The sequence below is a fragment of the Sturnira hondurensis genome, unplaced genomic scaffold, assembly GCF_014824575.4.
Source record: "Sturnira hondurensis isolate 20B ecotype Veracruz unplaced genomic scaffold, ASM1482457v3 Scaffold0001872, whole genome shotgun sequence".
Lineage (NCBI taxonomy): Eukaryota > Metazoa > Chordata > Mammalia > Chiroptera > Phyllostomidae > Sturnira > Sturnira hondurensis.
In genome coordinates this window covers 30,316,794-30,330,005 of record NW_028074503.1, presented here as the reverse complement: position 1 = coordinate 30,330,005, position 13,212 = coordinate 30,316,794, and the positions used below count along the sequence as shown (strand labels likewise).

Sequence of the window (13,212 nt, the reverse complement as noted above, 5' to 3'; positions counted from 1 at the left end):
CCACACAATGATGTTTCTCTCCCTCTCTTTCTCCCTCCCTTCCCCTCTCTCTAAAAATATATATAAATAAGATCTTTAAAATATATATATTTAACCCCTCAATGTAAAAAATCTGTCTTGCCCATATTAATTATTCAGAATTGAATGGCTACTGAGTGAATTTCAACCACAACGGAAAAGCCTGGAAGCCTGAGGAGGGGAAGGACCAAACATCATTGTGCCACGGCCACGGCAGAGTTAAGGTCAGCCAGCTTTCACGCGACTCGAAATATCCTCAATCCACATTCGCTTTGGTCAGTTTAATTGAAAGGCTGCCAGAGCATTTACACAGAGGTCACGCCAGACTTGTAATTCTGTGATAAAGTTAGTTATCTCACAAGAAACATACCCAACCAAAATAATTTCAATAGTAGTATCATATCTCACAGGACTGTCAGAATTAACTTAGATAATCCATGTAAAAAAATTTAGCACAGTGCTTGGTAAATAACAAGCACTCAACAAAAGCTCTTATTATGCGACAAAAGCATGGGGATATCAAAAGAATATTAAGGTTAATTTCTTAATCGTGTTTATTTTGGAAACTGTTTTAGTTTTACTTTAAAAATGTTTTGAGTAGCTACTATTTTGGTAGCCTGATACTGTCCTTCCATGTCTCCTATCATTGTGAACAGGTCTTCCTTCCTAAGTGTCCTTGCTACATTTACATACTCAAAGTCTCGTTACACGTGGACCTGCATGGCGTGTGGATCGCCTGCCCCCCCTCCCCGTGCAGACCAGCGGCAGCACAATCTGATGTCCATGGTGGGATACGACGAAAATAAGGACAAGATCGCCTTTTACTCAAAGACTGTCTTTCCTGTATTTCTGAGTGTAGGGTGCCTTTTCTTTTACGAAATAATGGTGAATCCAACAGTAGCAAAATCAAAAGCCGAAGAGGCCTGTTGGCCCTTTATTTTGTAAAAATTTGTATTACGAGTCCTCGTAATGGCCAGGTCAAGGAACCAGGATTAGAGACAACATAAGGGTTACAAACTTTTCAAGCAATGAGAATGTGAGACTGACAAAAAAAAAGATGCTGAATGTAGTCTTCATGATTCAGAAAGGTTACCTGGGCCTGATCCATGAAATTGCGAAGCCATCCTGTCAAACACCACCAAGTCACACTTTAATTAACATTTATACTGATACAGAGAAAATGAAAGTCTTTTTTTTCCTCCCTAAAATAAATAAGTATCAAACTGCAGTAGACAATGATGTCGCTTCCAAAACAAGAGGCCCAGGAGAAAAACAAATTTCTCTGTTTGCTTTCCTTTTACGAATTTTCCACACGAGCACGGGCTTTCAGCTGAGATGATGCTTCTGTGCACCCAACTTTTATTTCTGTTTTAGTTACATTCCTGTAACACTGTGCTTTGAAGTGGTTTCACCAGCCCTAATTTGGAATTTCTGATTTGTGTTAAAAGACTCTTACTGAACAAAAAGACTCTTACTGATACATTTTAAAAAATGTGCCTATACTTATCTTTATATATCTTTATCTCTATGTTTAAAGGTATATAATCAAATAAAACATATTATCCACTCTTCAGGGTACACACTATGGCACTGTTTGTAGGCTCGTCTGCTTCTCTTTTTGACACACTTACTCTTTGGAATATTCAGTCCTTAAGTCAACAACTACTTACTAATCATGTAAAATAGGCCAGTCTTTTTTCCTAGGCTTTGAGGATATATAGAATACTGGCAAACAAAACAAAATTCCCTCTCCTCCTGAATTTTCTTATAGATCACACAGATCTCTCTCTATATCCATCCACCTGATCGTCACTGATGCTGTGGAGAAAAGCAAGCAAAGCGGAGGGATAGGCAAAGTTGGAGCAGAGGGCAGACGTAGGGGCAATTTTAAATAATGCAATCAGACAACAATTCATTGAGGGGTGACTTTTTAACTGACATTAGAGAATAGAGGAGGAGGGAGAGAGAGACACATCAATGTGTTGTTCTACTTATTTATGCATCCACTGGTTGTTTCTTGTATGTGCCCTGACTGGGGATTGAACTTGCAACCTTGGTGGATAGGGAAAATGCTCTAACCAACTGAGCTACCTGGCCAGGGCTGAGAGGGTGACTTTTAAGCAAACATTTGAAGGGGTGAATGAGCAAGTCAGGAGGTCCATCTGTACAGACCAACTCAGGCTGAGCAAACAGCAGCACAAAGATATACAGTCTGCAGGGAGAAGCCAGAAAGCAGGTTTGAACAAGAATAGGGAAGGGGAGGGAGACAATATGGGATATCAGTTCCAAGAGTTAATGTTAGCTAAATGGTGTTTCTGCCCTGCGTTGTGAGCAGAGGAAGGCTAAGGCAATCATTCTTACTGATGTACTGAGAACAGACTGGGGGTGGGACAAAGCAGGAGGAGAAGCTAGGCAGCTACTGGCATAATCCAGGTGAGCGAGAACGGTGACTTGACGTGGTGTTGTAGCCACCAAGGTTGGATTCACAGAAGAGACAGCAGACAAGGTGTTTGAGAAAATGGAAGTGGTGTGTAAAAGCGGAGCCAGGAAAGACTCCGAGGTTTTGGGCCCCAGTAACTGGAGGGATGCAGTTGCCACTGACTGAGATGCAAAAAAACCAAAAAAAAGACCCCTACAAAAGTGGGCCCTGCCTGGTGTTAGCTCAGTGGATTGAGTGCGGGCCTGTGAACCTAAGGATCACAGTTCGATTCCCAGTCAGGGCACATGCCTGGGGGACCCATAAGAGGCAACCATACATTGATATTTCTCTCCTTCTCTCCTTCCCTTCCCCTCCAAAGATAAATAAATAAAATCTTAAAAAACCAAAAAAAAACTAAAAAAGAGAGGCTTCTGTTAAATTTTAGAGATGTTATGTTTAACACGTCTATTAGTTAATCCAGAAGGAATGGCAAACACTCTCCTACACACATGAATGGGGACTTCAAAACAAAGATATGCATTTAAGACATGAATTGAGAGCAATGGACCTAGACAGATGTGAAGTCAGGAGACGAAAGGATAACACTGAGAAGGGGACTAAGTGAATGAAGTGTGGATGACGAGAGGCAAACCCTGAGGCCTAAGGCACTTGGAAGTTCAGAGCCCCCAGAGACAGAAGGGATAGAGATGGGGGCGCGCTCTCCTTCCAGCCTTTCACACCTGTTCTCCTTCCTATCACCAACTCCCCGAGGGCAGGTTTCTGCAGCTACAGGAGCACCTGACACACAGCAGGTGTGCAGCGACCAACTGCTTTCCTAGGTTCAGGTTCTAAGCTTTCCCCTTCAAGGATTTCAGGCGGCAAACTGGCACCTCCAGAAGCTCTGTGGCCTCTGCGGCTCCCGTGGTCTACGCCACCACAGAGTTTAGGTAGCCTGGGCACAACCCTCAGAACCTAGGCCTATGTACACGGACAGCAGAGAGTGTCCGTATCAGCTCAGCCTGGCCTGCAATTAGGCCCGAGTTTGTATTTAGGGCATCTCTGTATGGACGTGGTTGTGAGCAACTAAACTACTATAGGCAAGGATTTATTCTGAGTCATCAGGAACAACCCGAAAACATTTACAATGATTATTTCTAATTCCTGATGGGCAGTTCAGAACAGAGGCTTGTGGTTTCTTTTTTCTCATCTAATTTGAGGAAGGAGAGAGAGTCGGAAACAAGCGAAAAGAACCAGAATAGGCAACTTTTTGAGGTTTTGGGGCTGTGAATCCAGAGACTCGGAAGAAAGCACTTCCCGTTTTTCTGGGAACCGCTACCTACTAGGACTCTCACGCAATTCCTAGGTTTGACTCTGGAGAGAGATACCTCTAGGGCCCTGCACTGTTATAGGTGCTCTCCCGCTATTACTATGAAATGACCCTAAAAGAACTCTTTTTTTTGAGTCTTAAATAGAGTAAGCATCACCAGCTTACCTTGTCCCCCTCAGTTGTCATTCTCTAGCCCTCAAGTTCCCAGCACTAATCTCGTGTTCCATTAGTTTAAGGTAAATTAGTTCAATAGGTAAATGAGCTTAAAGTTCTGCAGTTCTCCAGCCTTCAGGATGCCCTGGCACCCCTCACTGCAACCAGCCTACTATGCACTAACCTTCAGCATCTTGGAAGACTACTGAAACTCCATCTCTTGTCAGACTCCCCACCCTGAAGTCCCCAGATTCCACTTACACAGGCCCTCGTTGCCTGTCACCTCTTCTTGGCAACTGCCCTTTTCTATAGTGTCTTCACCAGACAGCAGAGAAAGCTAACATCATTCTGTAGCCCTTGACAAAATTTGACCAAAGGTTTAGGAAGGAAGACTGAACACCTGATGTCAGGTATCCACTGCTTTTAGACTCCACCAGCTGTGCTTCTGCAGTGGTGGAGCCTTACTTTCTTCTCTCTGCTTCATCACCAAATAGGAACCCTCTTCAGGAGAGCCCGAGGCCTCACGAGAGGACTAGATAATATCACAAATTAACCAATCACAGACCTGGTGATTGGACCCCCAAGGAAGACAACTGTTTATATCACTGTAAGTCTAGAAGCTCAAAAACCTATGGACCTAAAATAATAGTATTTTGGATTTTCTTTGCATAGCAGAAGAAAAAAAAAAGCTATCTGCTCAACTTCGTGAGCTTACCACTCACATCTTGGTTCCATCCTCATATTGTGACTCCTCCGTATGGCCAAATCATCCCCAATCACCATGTTTCTGGTTTAACCCAATGTCTCTGAAACTCAAGGTTGTTGTAAGGGGCAACCAAGATAATGCATGTAAACACTTAGTACATTGGTATGTACTAAGTGGTTAATAAAATCATAAAAATTTGTCATTATTTTCATAACCAACATAGCATTTTACATGTTACTTGTGAATGTTCCAGAATGATAGTTCATTCCTAAGCCCTTATGAATAGGAACTAAATACTCATCATCCTTTTATTTTCTGGAACTTCTAGCAAAATAACAGGCCCTCAGTAAATGTAATTTTGAATGAGTCTCTCTCCTCTTCGTTCAAAAGTATTCAGAGTGTCTGAGATAGGTTCTATGCATGATACACAGAATCTTAAGTAATAATTCCTGTTCTCAAGGAGTTTATAAAGAAGTACGTAAACAATATATAGTATAACACAAAGTTCAGTGGTATGAGAGGTTAAAAAGCACTGCAAAAGAGACCCAAATCTTAACAACGGTAAAGAGCAGGGATTCTTCCACGTGTGGTCTGGGATCCCTCTGTGCAGGTGTGGAGGCCCTTTCACAGGATCCACAAGGTCACCCCGATTTTTCAAAGTAACACTACGTTATTTATATTTTTCATTCACTCTCCCCAGGAGCGTTCATTGGAGTATCTGGCGTTACCTGGGCTGCGATAGCGCAACAAACCAAATGCAGAAGCACATAAACGGAGCCAGCTCTCTGCAATGGAGCCAAGACAGGGAGATCTGCAAAATGGCAAACAATGCCACTTTTCTAATTGTCTTTGTTTTGGAAAAGTTTGTTTTGCCACAAAAACATGTTATTTCTGTTAATGTGCAATGGGTTATTTTTTAAAAGTAAGTCAATACTTTAAGTTTGTCTTAGTTTTAATTTCTAACATGGCAAAAATCAATGTGTTGTATGTATGTAATATATAGAACCCACACAAAACTCTGGGTCCTCAATAATTCTTAAGGAGTTTTCTCAGGGGCGTCCAACCTGTGGCACAGGATGGCTGTGAATGTGGCCCAACACAGAATCGTAAATTTACTTAAAACATTATGAGATTTTTGTGTGTGTGTGATTATGCATGGCAATATATTTGATGTGTGGCCCAAGATAACTCTTCTTCTTCCAGGGTGGCCCAGGGAAGCCACAAGGTTGGACACCCCTGGAGGAAATCCTGAGACCAAATGTTCAAGAACCACCAGTACAGCGGTTCCAAGCCTGGTGACAGGAAAATGGTTTCACTTATAGTTTAATGTTCATAGTGCAGTCAGTCAAGAAGCCAACTTGGTGAGCTGGTTTCATGGAGAAAGATGGGGAGTGTAGCTTCAGTCTTTCCCACCATCTTTTTCTCCCCATATAAGAAGCTTCATCATGAACGCCTGCACCCCAAACCCTTCCCTCTCATTATCTCTTTACCTGCACTTCTTCCTAACTGAGGTCTCCCATGCCTGTGTCCAAATCCCGTTGGTTTGCGCTTTAAGTCCTTAGGAATTCTGCCCTATGATAATGGTCTCCACAAAGCCTTCCTGTTCTCAATATCCTCCTTGGTCAACCTCCACTTCTCTTTCTAGGCCCCAGGGGAGAAGCAGAGGGAAAGGGTGTCAACATCGGGGCCCAATCTCAAACCTCTCGGACGCTCAGCACTTTCCTGAATTAAAGCTCTCTCTGCAAGGTTACCGAAGTGCTCCCCGAGTCCTTTCCTTGGCGCTCCTTCCACACCAGCGGCCCCTGCACGTCCAGTGTGGCCGCGGCGCGCTTCAGCACCAGCCTCGGGCCTCCCATCCCAGCGCCCACCGCAAGGTGCTCGCGCGCCCCCAGTCCGAGACCGCCGCCGCGTGACCCTGCCCCTGAACCCCAAGCAGCTCACCTTAGCCGGAGGCGCCCCCGACTCCCTGCAACCTCCGCCAGCCTCCTCCAGCCCCGACCCTCGGGTGCTCGGTCCAAGCTTCCGCTGAGCCTCCGCAGCAGCGGCTCGGGAAGACGGTTGATCGTCACGCTGCCCGGAGAGGGGAGCTGCGGCCCCGAAGGTGCTACCAGAGGCAGCTGGGAGACCGGGGGCGACAGGGCCTGCTGCGGCTCCCCACACTGCGGCATCTCCCGTGCAGGCGACCCCGCGACTGCCGCGGCTCCCGCCGGCCGCATCGCGGGCGTGGGCTCCAGCGCACCTTCCGCTCGTCCCCTCGCTCGCTCAGGCGCGGCGGAGGCAGGGGCGGAAGGACAAACCGGCGGCGCGGCACCGCACACGGAGGAGGAAGCTCCGCTCCCCGCCCGGGCGACACAGGTTTGCTGCCGGGAGCAGGGTGGACCGGCCGCGCCAGCGGTGACGAGGAGGAGGTGCTTGGGCGGGGGCGGGGCCGCCCACTGCGCGCGCGTGCGCGCCGCCGCGTTCCTCCCTCGCGCTCCCTATCAACTCCGCCGGGCGGAGGCGCGCGCTTCAAACCCAGGGAGGTGGAGTCCTAGTTCAGCAGGAAGGTTCGGGCGGTTGCCGCTGGAGGAGGAAGCGGTGGAGGAACTACGCCCGGGCGGCTCCTCTACGGCGGGGAAGCGTGCGGAGTCGGGGCTTCCCGAGACCGTGGGAGGAGGATTGCCCCATGCCCAGGAAGGGAGCGCTCGGGCTCTCAGTCGCGGGCCCCGGCCCCTTGCTTCAGCGCGGCGCTCCGCTGATTCAGTGACTTGCGTGTGCCCGGCGACGTCACCACTCCCGCGTTGGGCAACCTCAGCTGAGGCTTCCTTGTTTTAGGGATTGACGTGTGTGGCATTGTTCAGAGAAGTGATGCTAGACTCCAGATACTTAATAGAAATTGTCCGAAATCTGCCTAGACATGAAAAACGAGACGAAACAAAACTGGGCTGTGGCGTATTTTAAACATCTTGGAAATTACTATTATTATTATATTTTTTAGCAGAAATCGCCTGTTTCCTCCCAAGTCAGATTGCCACCCACAATCTTCATAAGTTAAAGCAGGCAACCTTATAGAGATCGCCCTCCCCTGGAAGGGTCCGGGGTAGATGAGACAAGCACTGACTGCACCTAAGCTGCTCTCCCAATCGTAGCCATCAATGTTCAAGGTCGTTGCCCCGTTGAAAACTATAGTGTCGTTTTGGGACAACAGCAGCAATTTACAAAGTGTGAGCGGCCAGATAGCTCCCGGACCCAAGGTTTCCTGGCCCAGTTTCTGGTGCCTTAGCTTTTTCATCTCAGGACAGCAGGATTTTCTGTAGCACCAAGTTGTACACTCAAATTCTCACCTGTTGGCGAGGTAGTTGCTTCATATACAGCCTCCCCCACATTTTAGCACAATTAATGTACTTTTTCATCACTGTTAACTACAGAGTTCGGAATGCAATATAATGGCTAAGTGCATGACCTTTGGATTCAGGAAGATCTGCTTGATTCTAGTTTTAAGACCCTGAATAAGTTTCTTAGTTTTCTGCTTCATCTGTTAAAATGGAACTGAAAATGTAGAGTTGATACCAGAATCGAAGGAATTTTTGTATGTAATGCACTTGATACTGCTTGGCACAGAGCAGCTAATAAATGATAGGTAGGTATTATTCTTGCAAATGCAAAAGCTTGTTTCATATTCAGTTTGCCTTAGTCTGGGAGAAGTAATGCACTGTGTATTAGTACTCTCAAAATTGCCACATTAATTTTGGGAACACTATAATAAGCAGCAATTCAGCTTCCTTTTCTATAGACCAACCAGTATGTTTATATAAATATAAGAGAAAACCAGACTGGATATCTGGCTTTTAAATGCTCCTTAAAAGTCCACGCATGCCTGTAGATAATATACTTGGGAGTTCTTCCTCATTAGCTCAAAGTGACACAGATCTTTGTGATTCCATTGGCGGGAAGCTTGTGGTTTCATTCTTTGGAATCCACTGATGTAATCTTCAAGACACTCACAGATCTGGAAACTGACTCAGATTTCTTTTTTCTTTTACACAATTTGTCCCTAGATAGTACTTTAACTCTAAAAATGCCAAACCAACATACTAGCTCCTATCTGCATAGGTTTTCAGTGGCCCAGCTCAGGAGAAAACCTGGAGGTCTTGATACACTACAGAGGGAAAGGACACATGGGTCTTGTGACTTGAACAGCATTCCTGGTCTCCCTCTTTTATTCGATGCCCTGCACCTGTGTCATCTTGGACTCAGCCTCGGGGTGGAGGGTGCTGAGTCCACTCTCAGCCACAAGGATCTCCACATCCCTTACAGCCCATTCTTGCTGGCATCTCCCAAAGGTTGAAGGGAATTTTTTCATTTTGATTTTGACTTTGGAATAGTACCTAAGTATTTCACTAGTATTTCACACTTTTCCTCCACAATGAATCATGCGTGGCAAAGACTAATGCAAAGACTAACTACGTGCACTTGTCTACATTTATTCACTCATTAACAGATATTTACTGGGTGCCTACCTGTGCCAGGCTCTGTACCAAATGCTGTTAAATGGTGGTTGGGAGAAACATCAATGGGCTGCCTTATGTACACACCTGACTGGGGGCCAACCCACAAACCAGGCATGTGCCCTGGCTTGCAGGATGATGCCTAACCAACTGGCTGGGGCTGGGCTTTATTATTTATTTATCTATTTATTTAAATATATTTTATTTTTTAAAAAATATATTTTATTTATTTATTTTTAGAGAGAGGGGAAGAGGAGAGAAAGAAGGAGAAAGAAGGAGAGAAACAACCATCAGCTGCCTCTCACATGTCCCCAACTGGGGACCTAGCCCACAACCCAGGCATGTGCCCTGACTGGGAATTGAACCAGTAACCTTTTGGTTTGCATGTCAGCACTCAATCCACTGAGCCACATGGGCTGGGGCTATCCTTTGTTTTTAAAGAGCAGTTTTAGGTTCACAGCAAAATGGAGGAGAAGAGATTTCCCACATAACCTCTGCCCTCGAATACACATAGCCTCTCCCATATCAACACCTCCCATTAGAGTGGTATGGTGCATTTGTTACAACTGATGAACCTACCCTGGTACATTGTAATACCGTAAGTGCATATTTACCAGGTTCACTTGTGGTATACATTCAATGGGTTTAGACAAATTTATAGTGACATGTATCCATCATTATGCTATCCATCATTATGTTCACTGTCCTAAAAATTCTCCATGCCCTATCTATTCATCCCTTCTCCCTCCCAACCCTTTCAACCACTGGTCTCCATATTTTTGCCTTTTCCAATGTTATATAGTTGGAATCACACAGCCCTTTCAGATTGGCTCTTTTCACTCAGTAATAGGCCTTTAACTTTCCTTCATGGAAAGTAATAGGCCTTTAACTGTCTTTTCATGGCTTTGATAGCTTATTTCTTTTTAGCACTGAATAATATTCCATTGTCTGGTTGTACCACGATTTATCCATTCACCCGCTGAAGGACATCTTGGTTGCTTCCAAGCTTTGGCAATTGTGAATGAAGTTACTACAAACATCCGTGTGTGCAGGTTTTTGTGTGGGCAAAGTCTTGGACTCGTTTGGGTAAATATCAGGGAGTATGATTGCTGGGTTGCATGGTAAGAGTACCGTATTTTTCAGACCATAAGACGCACCTAGGTTATCGAGGAAAATAGGGAAAAAATTTTTGGAGCAAGAAATAAGGTAAAATATTTAATAATAGAAAAAACATAGTATCTCACCAATGCAAATGTAAACAGAACTCAACAGCAGCATTAATAACCATTATTCCTCCCAAATTTGGGCCTCCCCACCACTCAAGGTGTGCCTTATAGTCAGAAAAATATGGTATATTAGTTTTGTAAGAAACTGCTAGAATGTTTCTGCGAAGTGGCTGTACTCTCGGGCATTCCCACCAGCCGTGAATGGGAGTAGCAGTTGCTCCACTAGCCCGCGCCCATTCGGAGTTGTCAGTGTTTCAGATTGGGGATAGGACAGGGTTTTTGTTTTGTGTTCTGTTGTTTTTTGTTTTTTTTTAAAGAAAGTTAAAATCATGACTTAAACAAATGTACCATTAAGACATGTCACAGATTTTATTTAGCACATCAGGGAACAAGGGAACCAGAAAGCTGTTACGACCAATTCAAAGGAGAATCTAAAAAGAAGATAAATATGCAAACCCTGGAGGACACTGAAATGAATTAGCTTAATGGATGCAAAACTGGCTTTTCCCACAGTCCTGGAGGGATGTCAGTTACACCTCCCCTGAAAGAATTTACTTACTTAAAATTAAGTATTACTTGCGTTAGTATCACTTTTTTAAATACCTTCTGTCTCTCAAAGTTGCAAAATAGCAAGTCAAAGGCAATGAAGGGCATAGATTAATCTGAACAGATGAGATAGTTAGGATACCCAATTATACATTTCAGCCTTTGTCAAGTTTCTTTCAGCGCTTATAGTGCAAGTTGGACTGATTCCACTCTCTGCTCCTGGCAAGGAATGGGACTGGTGAGCAATCTGTTGGCAGCAAGAAGGAGTGTGAAAATACCGAGGAAAAAGTACCCTGGGGAGCAGCAAGGAAACCAAATTGCTCACAGGCAGGGTAACTCCCCAGGGCTCCCAGTGATGTTCAGCGGTGCTTTCTGAGGTGGAAGACTTTCATACGTGCAACACCCTGTCTTTCCTTCTCAAGAAGACACAGCTGAGCTCTACGTTATGATAGAATCATACATGATATCATGATGGACATGGCATTATGATAGGGAGCCTCTTGAACCCGGTCTAACTTATTATCTGCAAAGCAAGTCATCCGGAAATTCTGATTCTTAAATGATCAGTACTGCCAGATCCCTGGGGACACCTGTCAACTAAAGGGAGGAACTACAGTTGAGGTGAGATTTCCGATGGCCGTGAGTTGGCGGGGTTTTCAAAAGGGCACCAACTCCATGAATCCACCCACTGGTCTTTTGACTTTGTGGCAATAACAACAGCATTGGGCTATGATGCCACTGATGAGGAAGTTCATTCAGTAATGCTTATCAACTACTACCAATCAGAGCTCTTAGAATGTCAGAGGGACGCTGGCCACAGCAGTGTTCCTTCCGATTGGCTACGCATAAAAATCACGTGAGGGTATGATGGTTCCTCAAGAAGTTAAATATAGAATGACCGTATGATCCAGCAACCTCCCTTTCTTTAGCATGTGTCAGAATTTCCTAAGACTGAGTGATATTTCACTGTGTGTATACAGCACCCGCTGCTTATCCACTCAGCTGTTAGCGGACATTTGGGCTGTTTCTGCTCTTGGTCACGATGAATACTGCTGCTGTGAATATTGGTGTACAAGAATCTGTTTGAGTCCCTGCTTTCGGTTCTTTGGGGTAAATACCCAGTATGGATAAACCTAGAAGCCATTAGGCGAAGTGAAATAAACCAGTCACAAAAGGACAAATAGCACAGAATTCCACTTATATGGGTTATCTAATAGAGGGAAATTCACGGAGACAGAAAGGAGACCAGAGGTTACCGGGGGAACTAGAAGAGAGGAGTGGGGAGGTGGTGTTTAATGGATGTAGAGTTTCTGTTCGGAGTGATGAAGAAGTTCTGGAAATGAACCAGGGTAATGGTTGCACTGTAAATGTGCTTAATACCGCTGAATTATATATTAAAAATGGTTAAAATGGTAAATTTTATGTTATGTAGAGTTTCCCACCTACACGCAAAAGAATCACTCAAGGAACCTTGCAAACACTGAGACCCAGGCGGCAATCCCCAGAGACTCAGATTTTAACAGGCCTGGGCTGGGGCACAGGCTACGGCAGGCTTTGAAATCCTCCAGGTGATTCTATGGTGCGGCTCAGCCTTGTCTGTGCATTAGGATACTCTGGGGAGTCTTAAAATTTTCTGATGTCTGGGTGTCCTACCCACAATTCTTATTTATTTAAAAAAATTTAAATATTACTTTCTATATTCAAGTCATAATGATTCCTACTCTTTTTTTAAAAGATTTTATTTATTTATCTTTAGAGAGGAAAGGAAGGAGAGAAGGAGAGAAGTATCAATGTATGGTTGCCTCTGGTGAGTCCCCTGCTGGGAACTGGCCTGCAACTCAGGCATGTGCCCTGACTGGGAATCGAACCGCAATTGTGTGGTTCGCAGGCCTGTGCTCAATCCACTGAGCTACACCAGCCAGGGCCCATGATCCTTATTTAATTGGCTTGGGGATGCTGCCTGGTTACTGGAGTTTTTTCTTAATTCCCCGTCTGATTCGGTTACTATGAGGTCAAGATGAGAGCCATGTCTAGGGCAGCCATTTTCAACCTTTTTTCCCACATGTGTGTCATGAGGGAAAAAAATATTGAAAATCGCTGTCCTAGGGAGAGCTTAGCATCCCTGCCTTTCATCTCACCTTTGGAGAACAAGAACTTCGGTTTGTCAGGGATGCGATCCAGGGCATAGTGGGAAAGGCACTCCTGTTGGTGGTCGGAGGGCACAGTTCTCCAAGGCCACTTGGTTCTCTTTCCCTGCCCTGAATCAGAAGGTTAGAAGTGGGAGAGGCACAGAAGATCAGTACAGGGCCCAGGAGAAGGGGGTGAAGATC

At 45.0% G+C, this 13,212-nt stretch overlaps 1 protein-coding gene across 2 annotated transcripts in view; it reads right to left on the bottom strand.

Annotated features, from left to right (window-relative positions):
- Nucleotides 1-7,045, bottom strand: part of MALT1 (MALT1 paracaspase) — a 54,212-nt gene extending 47,167 nt beyond the window's left edge. Inside the window, exon 1 of one of the 2 annotated variants that reach the window (XM_037035038.1) lies at nucleotides 6,565-7,045. In XM_037035038.1, coding sequence (XP_036890933.1) covers nucleotides 6,565-6,839 — 275 coding nt within the window. In that variant the 5' untranslated portion in view covers nucleotides 6,840-7,045. The remainder of the gene's footprint in view (nucleotides 1-6,564) is intronic. The other variant, XM_037035049.1, reaches the window with a different exon arrangement.
- Nucleotides 7,046-13,212: the final 6,167 nt, after the last annotated feature.